Genomic DNA, 14,578 nt, shown 5'->3' on the forward strand with positions numbered 1-14,578 from the left:
ATTCATAAGTGCAATGCTTTTGTGGGAAATAATAGCAATACTCATGTTCTAAAAATCTAATTTATGTCAAATGTTGTTTGAATTGACACCAAGCATGCTTTGGTAAAGGGGTTGATTACATAAAAACTTCATGGAAAGATATTAAATCACTAGGGCATGTGGAAAGCTTCCTTCTGTAAGAAAATGAAGCTTGTATAACCAAAATCTAATTCACAATATGATTAAATTTTTTAAAATTAGAATGTACAAACTTATGTCCCCTGGGGCAAGAGTGGATACAATGCAGTGCAAACATTTTTGCAGTGAAACTTGCAAATCTTTTTTTCTTTTTTTTTTTTAAAATGTGTTCATGCAAGAAAATTCTTTATATTCTACAGAACCACAAAGAATCAATTTGTTGAATCAATACATTACAAAAATCCTCATGAAGCATAGCTTCAAATTTTCATGACTCCCAAGGCCAGGGTTGGTGCACAATTGGGCTTTAAAGCTTTATATGGGAAAATGCAAACTGTTGACATGAGTGATGAGACCCATGGGCCTCTTTAATTTTAGAAATTTCATTTCCCCCCTATATGAATAGCAAGGCTATAATTCATTGTCAATAATTTATATTGTAATTAGCTTATTACAAAGTAATACATTGAAATGAACTTTTTTTATCTATCTAAATAAAAAAATCACCAAACCAAATACACTTACAAATTTATTGAATTAAGAAACAGAATTGGGAGGAAATAACCAAATTAATGAAAAACTATCCCCTGAGCCCTTTGGGGTAGCTAACAACATAAAGTTACAATTCATCGTAAAACTTAGAACTGTACAAAGTTTCAATAAGCGAGAGCCGGAAGAGCACTCACCTCAGCTACTGCATTTATGATAAAATTACAAATAAACTGTAGTCGTATATAAATTAAATGGTCTTGAACTTCTGTATGTGTTATAATAAACATATCAACAACATTTCTACATAGACGACATTTCTACATAGACATGTGACCTGAACTAAGATGTGATGATTTTATTGTTTTGTCATTTGTTACAATGAATTCAGTCCTCGCATACTCTGAATAATGGAATAATTACAGAACAAAATAAACTGTTGTTTTACTGTATTATCCAGATACATGTACAGAACTTCCTATATCTCCATTTTTTAAACACTGCACATCCATTTCCTTTAGCATATTCAACATTTAGCCTAATTACAGGTCACAGACTATATGGTGTATCCATAAATTAGTGCTAGAAATCCTGAGCTATAATAATATATTTTAGCATTGTTCATAAATTAATACACTTACAAATGCATCTAATGTGCCAGGATATATAATCCCATTCATATTAGTACAAATACTACATTCTTTTTAAATTGTTCAGGTAACTGTAAAATTTGGTGCTTCTGTCTTGCAAGCTAACTATCAGTTTTCAAGACAGGCACATCATTTGATAGAATGACTCTTGTTTGCACATGTTGTGTAGAGTTAAACAACAGAACATGTGAAATGACAGGTAGCGAAATATTTACTGAAAACTTTATCATGTGTAATTTATCTAGGCTCCATCCTCTGAAGGTTGTGATAGTTTCTGTGTAACTTATTTAGGCTCCATCCCCTGAAGGTTGTGATAGTTCCTGTGTAATTTATTTAGGCTCCATCCCCTGAAGGTTGTGATAGTTTCTGTGTAATTTATCTAGGCTCCATCCTCTGAAGGTTGTGATAGTTTCTGTGTAATTTATCTAGGCTCCATCCTCTGAAGGTTGTGATAGTTCCTGTGTAATTTATCTAGGCTCCATCCTCTGAAGGTTGTGATAGTTCCTGTGTAATTTATCTAGGCTCCATCCTCTGAAGGTTGTGATAGTTTCTGTGTAATTTATCTTGGCTCCATCCTCTGAAGGTTGTGATAGTTCCTGTGTAATTTATCTTGGCTCCATCCTCTGAAGGTTGTGATAGTTCCTGTGTAATTTATCTAGGCTCCATCCTCTGAAGGTTGTGATAGTTCCTGTGTAACTTATCTAGGCTCCCTCCCCTGAAGGTTGTGATAGTTCCTGTGTAATTAATCTAGGCTCCCTCCCCCGAAGGTTGTGATAGTTCCTGGAGCACAAGAAATAGTAAATGGTTCTGTTCCGTGGTTAACATTGGCCATAACTCTGTCTGTAGCAGCCGTAGAGAGGTCAGATCCATGGACTGGCAGGCCATCTACAAAACAAAACAGTTCAAATCACAGTAAAAACACAACAAAGAGAGTTACATTACAGGCTACATTTACGCTATGATTAGCTTGTCTATTAACAATATTGAGAATAATGGGACTTATACTTTTATATTGGTTTATATTTAAAATCTTGTTTATTCTTATGCCATTACTTGTATGAATTTCTACAAATTCATGAATAATAAAGTAACATGTCAGAAAAAAAAGAAGAAGGAATTTCTATGACGTTGAACTTAAATAATCAACTTCAAGTGATGGCCATGTCACTCCTTTAGGTTGTAAAGAAACTTAAAGAGTTAAAAGAATCAGCATTCAACAATGTGAAAAAAACAGCCTTGACAAGAATTACATCCTCTTTTCTAAGTGGCCTTGAATTGTCCAGATAACCATGGCATAAGATCACAACACCGCACGTCAAGGGCCTTTCAATCCAGCATGTGAGGACAAAGCTTTTCTGCTCCAAAGTTACAGACTTTATAAGAATTTTATAACTATTTTCCCATTGGACCTTTACATTGTCATAGTTACTATTGGTCAGGAGAACACACCCTCAATTCATTAGCAACATTTGTATCCAATATAAGCATCTTATCTTTCTGTTTTGATTAAAGACCTGGACCAGAATAAGTACTTTTCTCTGCAAGTGACATTAACCAAATGACCTTGTGGCATGATCAGGACACATCCACTATAATCAATTGTGGTGCCAAGTGTGACTATCTAAAACTATTCTGCTCCAATTGCAGCCTACACATGTATTATGTATAATTTTCCCCAGTGATCTTGACATTGCACAAATGACCTTGGTCTGAGGTCAGGACCAAAGTGTCATGTCATAAACACCTTTTGTGTTGAATCTAAGCATTTCATCTTTCTCTGCTTTAAAGATATGATCTGGGCTTTTACATTTCCTTAAAGGGACTGGTTCACGATTTTTGAAAAAAAATATTTTTCATTTTTGATGTTGAACATTAAAAATATAACTGATTTGATGTTGACAGTCAAAATTTTGAACTTCTGAATGAAAGAATAAAAGCAATATTTGGGCCTTAAGTCTTTGTTATGTAAACAAAGACTCGAGTCTTTTCATGTATACAAACAAACCAGTGAAATGTTAATTTTGTAATATAAAGCATCTTAATTTTGCATAGTCACAAATGTTAACTTTTAGATGACACAATTTACCCAAAGAATGCTTGAAATGTAAAAGATTTAATAAACTTATAGATCGATATACATTTCTTTTGAAAATTTCGTAAACAATAACATACCACAATCTTTGTTTACAAAACAAATAATAAACTCTCTAAAATGAGCTTCTGTGATGATGTATAACCTTAATTTTTATGTGAAATATTTTAAACACATTAGACAATAGATTTTGATCATTAGAAATGAAAAACAAAATTTTGGGGAAAATCGTGAATCAGTCCCTTTAAAGTGAACTTGAAATTGTTTTAAAGACTTTGGGAAAGACCAGGACACACCCATAAGACATGAATAACATTTGCCTGAAGTGTGACTGTCTGAAAATTTCCTGCTCCAAATACATAGTCTGTACATGGACTACATGTTTTTGCAATGACCTTGACATTGTCAATATAACCATGGGCTATAGTGTCAGGACAAACCCCAAGTCATTAGCAACTTTTGTATGATGTATAAGCATCTTATCTCTGTATGTTGCAAATATGACAGTACTGACAAATTGTACTGAAAAATTGTAGAATATTAATCTTAACCGACATAACTTTTTCAAATTTGAAAAATCAATAGCACAGGTTATATTATATACAATATTCACATCAAATTACATGAGGAATATTCAGTACTAACCTCAGTAGATTGTAACACGAGGAATACCAAGTACTCACTTCAATAGATTGTGACCCGAGGAATACCGAGTACTCACTTCAATAGATTGTGACCTGAGGAATACTCAGTACATGCATGAGAAATATTCAGTACATGTGCACAGTAGATTTTACTATAATACATATAGGGAATACTCACCACAATAGATTGTAACATGAGGAACAAGTCCTCTCCAAGATACTGCACTAAAATAGAAAAACAAAATACCCAATTACAAAGAATATACTAGAAGTTGGATTTATGGGCGAAATTCAGTCTTTTGTCCAACATATATGCGGATCCTAATGTCAATCCCCCCCCGAAAAACATTCCTTTTTAAAGCAGGCTTTGAGAACATGTGAATAATGACCCTGATTCTGAAACGCAACAAATTGTAACATGACTGCACTACTTCTTTACTATATACATGTAAATATCGTCTTATTAAAGACAAGAAGCCCACAGGCCTTATCGATCACTTGAGCATTAGTTCAAAATATCACTAGCAATGGAATGAATACTAATTTTCACATTCTGCATATCTAAGCTAAATTCTAATCAAGATGTGTTCTTAAAACACAAATGCTCCCAAAAGTGCCTATATCAATGAAAGACTTTACATATTAATATACATGTATGTTATGTTAACACTATATGACTATTAGTATTTTGGACCGCCCTACTAGCAGAATCATGGGGCTGCAAAATTTTGGTACATTCCTTTCTGCTTTTTCTAAACATGCATTTAGTTTTTACACAGTATCAGCAAAATTAAAGAAGTCTTTCATATGATAAACACAATAATCACTATAATAATTTTAGCCCCACCCAGGTACCAAAACCCATATCCCTGGAATCATGAAATTTACAATTTTGGTGAAGGTATTCCTGCTCCATCTAAATATCCATTTACAGGTGACTCGAGATGGCTTGAACTTCCTTATCTCTCCAAGTGAAATCATGGTTCCAATTTTTTCTCTATCTGACTAAGCAAATTTACTCCCCATCTCCTGAACGTTCTGCAATGACGTGGACTCAGCTGAAGAGAGCAGCCCATAACAGAGTCCGTTGCCATGGTGTTGTTGCAGCCCTATGCTCCACCGGGAGTCAACAGGAATAAGTCAAGTAAGTCAAAGTCCTGAACGTTCGATCTCTTGATCTCTCAAGAATTGGAATGATAGTTATTATCCTCATAATGCAATTGTCATAATGACAATATTTTACATCAATAACCCCATTTTATAACCTGTAGTATTGTATAACCCCATTGTTTTACCTGTAGTATTGTCTTCATTAAAATCCCAGGTGTATTTCTCCAAAGTCTGAGCATGTTCTGGGCGTATCCTCTGAGGTGTTGGCTGTAATAGATAAATGTCTATGAGCAAGCCACTAGGCAGATTGAGGTACAAAAAGACTGAATTTACAAAAGCACTGTATTAATATGAAATAATTTTAAGTTTATGAACAATGCAGTACATAATTAATAATTATTCTCTGTGCTCATCGGTAGCGTCAACAGTAAAGACATTTTTGTACTTTACGATACTGTACCTGTCGCATCATTAGTAATGTTTTTTGTACTTAAAATACTGTAGTTAGAATAATTCTAACTGGGTCTCGTGACAGGCCCTAACCACACATTATCACTTTAATGATAGAACATTCTATCTAACAATACTGTACCTGTAACATCATTAGTAATAATGTCTTTATACTAAGCTGTAACATCATTAGTAATGTCTTTATACTAGGCTGTAACATCATTAGTAATGTCTTTATACTAAGATGTAATATCATTAGTAATAATGTCTTTATACTAAGCTGTAGCATCATTAGTAATAATGTCTTTATACTAAGCTGTAGCATCATTAGTAATAATGTCTTTATACTAAGCTGTAATATCATTAGTAATAATGTCTTTATACTAAGATGTAATATCATTAGTAATGTCTTTATACTAAGTTGTAACATCATTAGTAATAGTGTTTTTGTACTATGCTGTAGCATCATCAGTAATAATGTTTTTTGTACTAAGCTGTAGCATCATCAGTAATAATGTTTTGTACTAAGCTGTAACATCATTAGTGATGTTTTTGTACTATGCTGTAATACCATTAGTAATGTTTTTGTACTAAGCTGTAATATCATTAGTGATAATGTTTTTGTACTATGCTGTAATATCATTAGTAATGTTTTTGTACTAAGCTGTAACATCATTAGTGATAATGTTTTGTACTAAGCTGTAACATCATTAGTAACAATGTCTTAGCTGTAACATCATTAGTAGTAATGTCTTAGCTGTAACATCATTAGTAACAATGTCTTAGCTGTAACATCATTAGTAACAATGTCTTAGCTGTAACATCATTAGTAAAAATGTCTTAGCTGTAACATCATTAGTAACAATGTCTTAGCTGTAACATCATTAGTAGTAATGTCTTAGCTGTAACATCATTAGTAGTAATGTCTTAGCTGTAACATCATTAGTAACAATGTCTTAGCTGTAACATCATTAGTAACAATGTCTTAGCTGTAACATCATTAGTAGTAATGTCTTAGCTGTAACATCATTAGTAGTAATGTCTTAGCTGTAACATCATTAGTAGTAATGTCTTAGCTGTAACATCATTAGTAATAATGTCTTAGCTGTAACATCATTAGTAGTAATGTCTTAGCTGTAACATCATTAGTAGTAATGTCTTAGCTGTAACATCATTAGTAACAATGTCTTAGCTGTAACATCATTAGTAACAATGTCTTAGCTGTAACATCATTAGTAGTAATGTCTTAGCTGTAACATCATTAGTAGTAATGTCTTAGCTGTAACATCATTAGTAATAATGTCTTAGCTGTAACATCATTAGTAGTAATGTCTTAGCTGTAACATCATTAGTAATAATGTCTTAGCTGTAACATCATTAGTAGTAATGTCTTAGCTGTAACATCATTAGTAACAATGTCTTAGCTGTAACATCATTAGTAACAATGTCTTAGCTGTAACATCATTAGTAGTAATGTCTTAGCTGTAACATCATTAGTAGTAATGTCTTAGCTGTAACATCATTAGTAATAATGTCTTAGCTGTAACATCATTAGTAGTAATGTCTTAGCTGTAACATCATTAGTAATAATGTCTTAGCTGTAACATCATTAGTAGTAATGTCTTAGCTGTAACATCATTAGTAGTAATGTCTTAGCTGTAACATCATTAGTAGTAATGTCTTAGCTGTAACATCATTAGTAGTAATGTCTTAGCTGTAACATCATTAGTAACAATGTCTTAGCTGTAACATCATTAGTAACAATGTCTTAGCTGTAACATCATTAGTAACAATGTCTTAGCTGTAACATCATTAGTAACAATGTCTTAGCTGTAACATCATTAGTAATAATGTCTTAGCTGTAACATCATTAGTAACAATGTCTTAGCTGTAACATCATTAGTAGTAATGTCTTAGCTGTAACATCATTAGTAACAATGTCTTAGCTGTAACATCATTAGTAACAATGTCTTAGCTGTAACATCATTAGTAATAATGTCTTAGCTGTAACATCATTAGTAACAATGTCTTAGCTGTAACATCATTAGTAGTAATGTCTTAGCTGTAACATCATTAGTAGTAATGTCTTAGCTGTAACATCATTAGTAACAATGTCTTAGCTGTAACATCATTAGTAGTAATGTCTTAGCTGTAACATCATTAGTAGTAATGTCTTAGCTGTAACATCATTAGTAGTAATGTCTTAGCTGTAACATCATTAGTAATAATGTCTTAGCTGTAACATCATTAGTAGTAATGTCTTAGCTGTAACATCATTAGTAGTAATGTCTTAGCTGTAACATCATTAGTAACAATGTCTTAGCTGTAACATCATTAGTAACAATGTCTTAGCTGTAACATCATTAGTAGTAATGTCTTAGCTGTAACATCATTAGTAGTAAAGTCTTCGCTGTAACATCATTAGTAGTAATGTCTTAGCTGTAACATCATTAGTAGTAATGTCTTAGCTGTAACATCATTAGTAACAATGTCTTAGCTGTAACATCATTAGTAACAATGTCTTAGCTGTAACATCATTAGTAACAATGTCTTAGCTGTAACATCATTAGTAATAATGTCTTAGCTGTAACATCATTAGTAACAATGTCTTAGCTGTAACATCATTAGTAGTAATGTCTTAGCTGTAACATCATTAGTAGTAATGTCTTAGCTGTAACATCATTAGTAACAATGTCTTAGCTGTAACATCATTAGTAGTAATATTTTTGTATTTACCTGTGGCACATTTTCTAATGATATTTTAGTACCCACCTGCAGCATCATCAGAAGAAGGACTCTGGACACTTCACATTGACACAGGAAGTCACAGTATGCCCCCACAGGCCTGCCTGTTATTGAGGAACCTGTTGGCAACACAAGTACACACAAATCATCTTGTGTATGGTATGGCATTTTGGATTATTCTTTAAATGACACTACAGTCAGACTTGCCTTAGTGACCCATTGAGGGTGCAAATACTAAATATATAACACCCACTCTCAGTAAGAATGTGCAATTACGGTATAATTAAGACTTAAAATTCAACTTGGGTTGTACATCCTATAGATTTTCTCCAAAGTTAACATCATTTGTGTTTGATTCATGTCGTAAAATATCGATAGCAGCACTTTCTTGAGTGAAGAAAATGTGACAAATTGAAATACATGGTAGCATTTGAAATCAGTGTAATGTATACATTGCAACATTTATTGGTGACGGCAATATAAAATAATTTTGAAAATTTGACTTCTTTACATGATAATCATAGGTGAGGACATGTTTTAATGTTAGGCAAATTATCTGTGCTATTTAGCATGATGAATACATACATGACTAGAAATCATTTAAATTGAATATGATATGTGGGGTAAAAGCTTTAAATAGATATCTGGGAAAAACTATCACTTAAAAAAGTACATGCACAATCAACATAATTTTGATTTAATACAAGTTAATGCAAGTGTTTGTATACAATTTGTGCCCTGAAAATCTTAACCATACTTATCAAACTAATAGATTTATCACATATATCATCAAATCTCATCATAAGCATTCAATTTTTTATTCATCACAACAATTATTTGTATAAAATTGTTGATGTTATACATCTGAAAACTTCATGGATATCATAAAAAATAAAACTCAAATATTGAATCTTTTAAAAAAGTAGTACATATGTAGAAGAAAATAAACTTAACATAGGATTAAATTACACCTTCCATGTTTCAGGACCTGAGTAAAATACCACCTCATTACGTCACCTAATACAGGTCTGACTGTATACATAACAAACTACCGGTACTATTATTTCCTTAATTACCTCCCCTTTCTTGTGCTAAATAAGCCATTTCTGTGAGAACACTGAGAGCGCCATCATAGTCCTCTGCAAATTTAAACAAACACTTTTTAATTTAATGCACAATGACATAGCTTGTGCTACTTTATAATGAGACAGAGAAAAAAGACCCTTACTGATGGCAATTTTACATGAAGTTACTTCACTTAGTGACTGCAGACAGTCAAGCGGACTCTACAAAACAAACAATACATTAAACATATGTCAACCCTCTATCTGTTCAAAAATCCTCCAAATTTAATTCAACTACACCTCTCCTTATAATATTTGATATAACATTTCTAAGAAACAAATTCTAAATACTGTACTTAAAACATTCTCTAAATTATTACATGAGACTGCAATTCTGCTGCTCTTTGAAAGTGAGCCATGGCTTCTCCTGGTTTGTTCAGTTTCTAAAGTAAAAAGAAATCAAAGAAAATTACACAGTATTGGTGAAAATGTTAAAATAGTAGAGAGCATTCACAAACACAAAGCCATCATGACAGAGTTTCCCCCCCAAAGACTTATACAAGCTTTCGCAGCAATTCAATCTGATTGTAAATGATTGTATACACCTGCCAATGCTTATTTTGCCCTAAGGACCATCAACAAAAATTAAAATCAATAATTTCTATTAACTAGTATATTTTCAATCTTTCGGGACTTCCATGGATAATTCATTGAAATACTGAATCATTTATTTGTATAGCAATGCACTGCAGATAAACTTCACTGGGAAATATTGATCATGTACTCAAAATGCAGTTGTTACCACAACTCATCAATATGTAAATTTTCAAAATACATAAATCGTGTTTTGCTCATAATAAATAACGACAATACAAGTACATCAAGTACCTGATTCTCAATGCAATTTCCCAACAAGCAATAGTGTAAAATATACCTTGCATTAGGCTACACAATTTTTTCAGCAAAGACCATGTTAATTTTTCAAATAACATTGAAATCTCTAAACCTTCTGTGTCAAAACATCCTACATGCACATTTTCCTTTACATTCTACAATATTTACATTTTTCCAATGCTTTTACCATCAATATCTCTACCATTTGAAATAATAGCCATTTCCTCAAAAAATGTGAACAAAGAGCATATGAATCATGATAAATATTTTACGACTATTCTAATGGATGGGAATGTTCCGACATAAATGAAAGTGAAATGTAAATATAAAAAATAAATTTCAGTTTTGAAAATACACGAGGTTATGAACAGCAACGCTTCATGCAGCCTACTTTTCATAAAGTGCATTAGCACTTCATGAAGTACGCTGGTTTAAAGTGTTGCAGTTCACACCCTCGTGTATTTTCAAAAACAAAATTCATTTCTTCAGAAACTTGGACCAATTATGTTCAACAAGTTTTGACGTGTATCCTATGAAAATCCATCCACAAGACCCTATAATTTTTGTTGATAAATCTAACTAATCAAAGAGTACTTTTTCATTACATCAAAGGTTAAGTGAAATCTCTATGACGGAAAGGAATTTGGTCCTTAAAGCAAAAAATCGGATTCAAAATTTTATTTGCAGCTGAATTGTATTTACATTCTTGCCTATAACAATCCCGTTAATCTATATTGCACCTCCATGTTGAGAAAAGCAAAAAAAAAAAAATTAAATGAAAATTGGCACAGCAGAGAATAGTGCTATATATAGCTTTGTTTCATCTCAGAAATGTCTGCCAATTGTCAGGATAATGATTTCTGGATTCACACTAGTAATCCAGTAAATTTTGTTACATTATCATAAAAGAGTACAGTGTGTTGATCATGCAGGTTTTCATGACAAACCGAGGAAACAAAAATCAATGTTAATGTCACATAAGTAATTTTTAGTTTAATACGGTTCCTAAGTTAATTTATTTTGTAGACATTGATGAAACCTCTGCAATATTATACTATACCTATAAAACATTCCCTAGTTCAACATTATACTATACCTTTAAAGCATTCCCTAGTTCAATACACAAAGCGGCTGCCAATGCTACACTGTTATTCTCTATGTGAACCTATAGTAATGTGTGAGATGTAAAAATAAATTCTATATATATCTATCTTATCATTTAAAACTTTACAAATAATTGGTATTTTAAAACAGTATAATTTTTGCAAATTATGCCAATATACCGTATAGCAGGTTTATTCTGCAGGGCGATAAATTTGGTTTATTTTAGAGGTTAGATAGCCTTCTGCCAAAATTTCACTCGCCAACTTAAGACTTCAGTATTTGCAAGAGAGATAACTCTTCCTTGTCCTTCAAAATTTAATCTGCTAGAATTATTAGCACACCTTTGAGCCAGGAAATCCACAAATTTTAGACCCTTGGAAAAAACCTGCTATACAGTATTTCCTTAAATTAAAGACGATAACAGTCATTGATTACTGTATCTAACCCTTATAGCATGACTGAAACAATTAATGGCTGCTGCAAGATGTTCGTTAAAACTTGGACACTTCAGCTCCTGGTTGGCTATCTCGGCCTCAAGAAAGTTACGGGCAGCATCTGTCAAGGACTGGGATTCACCAGCAGCATTGACCATAGTGTGCTCACACCTGAATGTAAAGATAACCATAGTTTCAGATTCAGTCATTTAGGGTATTACGAATAACTTTATTTTGACCGCAAACACTGAAACCAATAAAGTTTAGATTGGTTGTATGGTTTAAACGCAAAGTTGGTTCTATGAGTAAACAGATCAACGATACAAATCGAGTATATTTTTGTTTAAACGACTTTAACAAGTGTTATAATTAAACCACCTTTTAGGGTATTGCGGTTCAATTCCAGGTATTTCGAATCACTGAATAAACAGCAGAAAAGTCCGAACACAACATTCTAACACTTGAATTAGGTAGTATCATTTACCACAGTCTCTAAATATCAAGAGTTATTTGCTTGGTGCGTGTTTTTTTTTTTTAAAGTTAGAACATCCCCTCACTCTGCACACTGTCACATGCTGCAGAAACACAGGGGCAGATCATCCAGGAAAACACAGAGGCAGATCATCCAGGAGAAGATCATTCAAAGCAATTATTAACAAAAATATTGGTTATACAAATCTTATGACTTCAAAATGTCAGCCTTTTGATATAATCATTCAAGAAAGATTTTTTTTTTCAAAACCATTATCTGTATATAGTCATTTGTGCTATTAATGTACACAGTTATATTATAACAATTGTTTGCATCAATTTAAATACTTTTATATTTAACTGTATTCTAATAATATCAATCATACTCATTCACTTGTAAACAGTTTTTTTTTCTCTGTAACATGCTCATGTTGCCTTCAAAGGGCCCTTAATTCGAAACAAATCATTGAATCATATCATATCATTTAAACCTGAACACATACTTGACAATGTATACATTGTGTATAAAAAAGGGTCAGTAAAATATCCACCCTAGTCTTTAAATTGCTTTTGCATTGTCACATCTTTAGCTTTACATACCTTGCATAAACAAAAAAATTATCTAACACTGTAAAGCAGCGCATACATGTGGGCAGCCCTTTCTTCCTTTATTCGGCTGCAGTTATGTACACACGTGATTTGAAATACCTCAAAGGGGTTGTACTTTTTGTACTTTGAAGTGTTGACAAAATATGCAATAAATGCTCTTGGAAGCTCATAAAATCATAGCTGTAATAATGTGGCCCTATCCGATTTTTTTTATTCTGATGTTTTTGGGATAGGGCTGCAATTCCATAGGATCTCCGTAATGGTGCAAAATAATTTTACGAATAAAAGATAATAAGCTCCGTGTATTAGTCTCAAATATTGTTTACACCACAAGGAGTACCAACTTTGTGCTTAGGCAATAAAGGTGTTTTTCATTAAACATCATGTACAGCATGCAAAATTCTTCGTCTGCTCCGTCATGCTTGTTATCACGAGATCTCGTAGGTGGATCTACTGAAAAACCTAAATCCTGACAATCTGCGTGAAAATGTAGTTACTTGAGCCACTCCGACAAGAAAAGAAAATCATATGGTTGCTTGTCCATTGATGTAAATATCTTATATGGTATATGCAAATAACTTGAAAATTGGAAGTTGAAACTTCAGTACAATAAACATGGCGCACAAATATGAATCGAGTAATTGGAATATATCGAAATTGTTGAAAATGGTACAATTAATTAATAGAGCCTCACAAATTGTAAGTTGCAGGTTAAATGTAAATTTATATATTGACTATAAGAAACAGAATATCATTTTATTTACGTAAAGAAAGTCAGCAAATGTTTAGAATGATCGAAAATGTTGCGGGAGTAAATTACTCCCGCATTTGCACCATAACGGATATCCTAAGGAATTGTAGCCCTCTCCCAAAAAAAAAGAGAAGAAAAATGGGAGAGGCCGGGCTACATTATTGCAGCTAAATAAAATTACTGCATATCCTATCACTAAATTTTCATGGGGTCATTGTAATATTTTCAAGTTTACTACTTACAACTAATCAATCTACCTACCGAGCTTGAGCAAGAGCACAAAAAGCAGCATACTGTTGGCATTCCTGTTCCTTTAATGACTTGGACAAAATAGCTGCAAGATATATAGAAAAAATATCAACATTCAAACGGAAATAAAGAATCTATAGATCATGGGCACATAAAAACAACAAAACTGACTTACAGTACTGTTCAATTCCTTCGGCTACATTTGGTCTCTTTAGAAATCGTCTGGAAAAAAAAGAGCCAATAGTTCAGATAAATCAAAAAACCCGAAACATTATGCGTAGTTAGAATTTCCTCCATCACTCATTACGATGAAACTTGGGTCCATTTCTACCTTAACTTTACTATACATCGCTATTTGGATGTAAGGAACCTTTTTGTACCTACTTTTTCAATTTATTTGACACTGCTCTGTATTTTCCAAGTATATCTACATCTTTTTCCATTTTAGAATTTTTTCTGATAATTTCGGATGCGTTGTTGGCTAGATAACTTGTGCATATACTATTCGACCATTACAAGTGTAATGTCCTGATGGGCAATAATTCTTGCACTAAAATATATCTTAAAAAATGATATTTTAAGATTTATAAAAAATTAAAATAATATTTTAAAGATATCATATCATATTTTAAAGATAATTAATCA

At 32.5% G+C, this 14,578-nt stretch overlaps 1 protein-coding gene across 1 annotated transcript; it reads right to left on the reverse strand.

The window, feature by feature from the left end:
• Positions 1 to 693: 693 nt before the first annotated feature.
• Positions 694 to 14,442, reverse strand: LOC125670034 (40-kDa huntingtin-associated protein-like). The gene is made up of 12 exons (XM_048904937.2): positions 14,318 to 14,442; positions 14,109 to 14,155; positions 13,946 to 14,018; positions 11,865 to 12,024; positions 11,412 to 11,480; positions 9,802 to 9,864; positions 9,586 to 9,643; positions 9,434 to 9,496; positions 8,385 to 8,476; positions 5,348 to 5,429; positions 4,231 to 4,277; positions 694 to 2,201 (listed from the first exon to the last, which is right to left on the reverse strand). The coding sequence occupies exons 1-12, from the start codon at positions 14,374 to 14,376 to the stop codon at positions 2,064 to 2,066; spliced, it is 951 nt and encodes a 316-aa protein (XP_048760894.1). The 5' UTR covers positions 14,377 to 14,442; the 3' UTR covers positions 694 to 2,063.
• Between the last annotated feature and the right edge of the window lie 136 nt (positions 14,443 to 14,578).

This window comes from Ostrea edulis, chromosome 4 (genome assembly GCF_947568905.1).
Source record: "Ostrea edulis chromosome 4, xbOstEdul1.1, whole genome shotgun sequence".
Taxonomy (NCBI): Eukaryota; Metazoa; Mollusca; class Bivalvia; order Ostreida; family Ostreidae; genus Ostrea; species Ostrea edulis.

What these genes read in the sequence shown, in the direction of transcription:
- LOC125670034 (XM_048904937.2), bottom strand. Translation starts at nt 14,376, where the DNA reads ATGGAAAAAGATGTAGATATACTTGGAAAATACAGAGCAGTGTCAAAT. An exon ending in GTGTCAAATAAATTGAAAAA is followed by an intron (nt 14,156 to 14,317) that starts GTAGGTACAAAA and finishes TTTTTTTTCCAG; the next exon opens with ACGATTTCTAAAGAGACCAA. An exon ending in TGTGCTCTTGCTCAAGCTCG is followed by an intron (nt 12,025 to 13,945) that starts GTAGGTAGATTG and finishes CTTTACATTCAG; the next exon opens with GTGTGAGCACACTATGGTCA.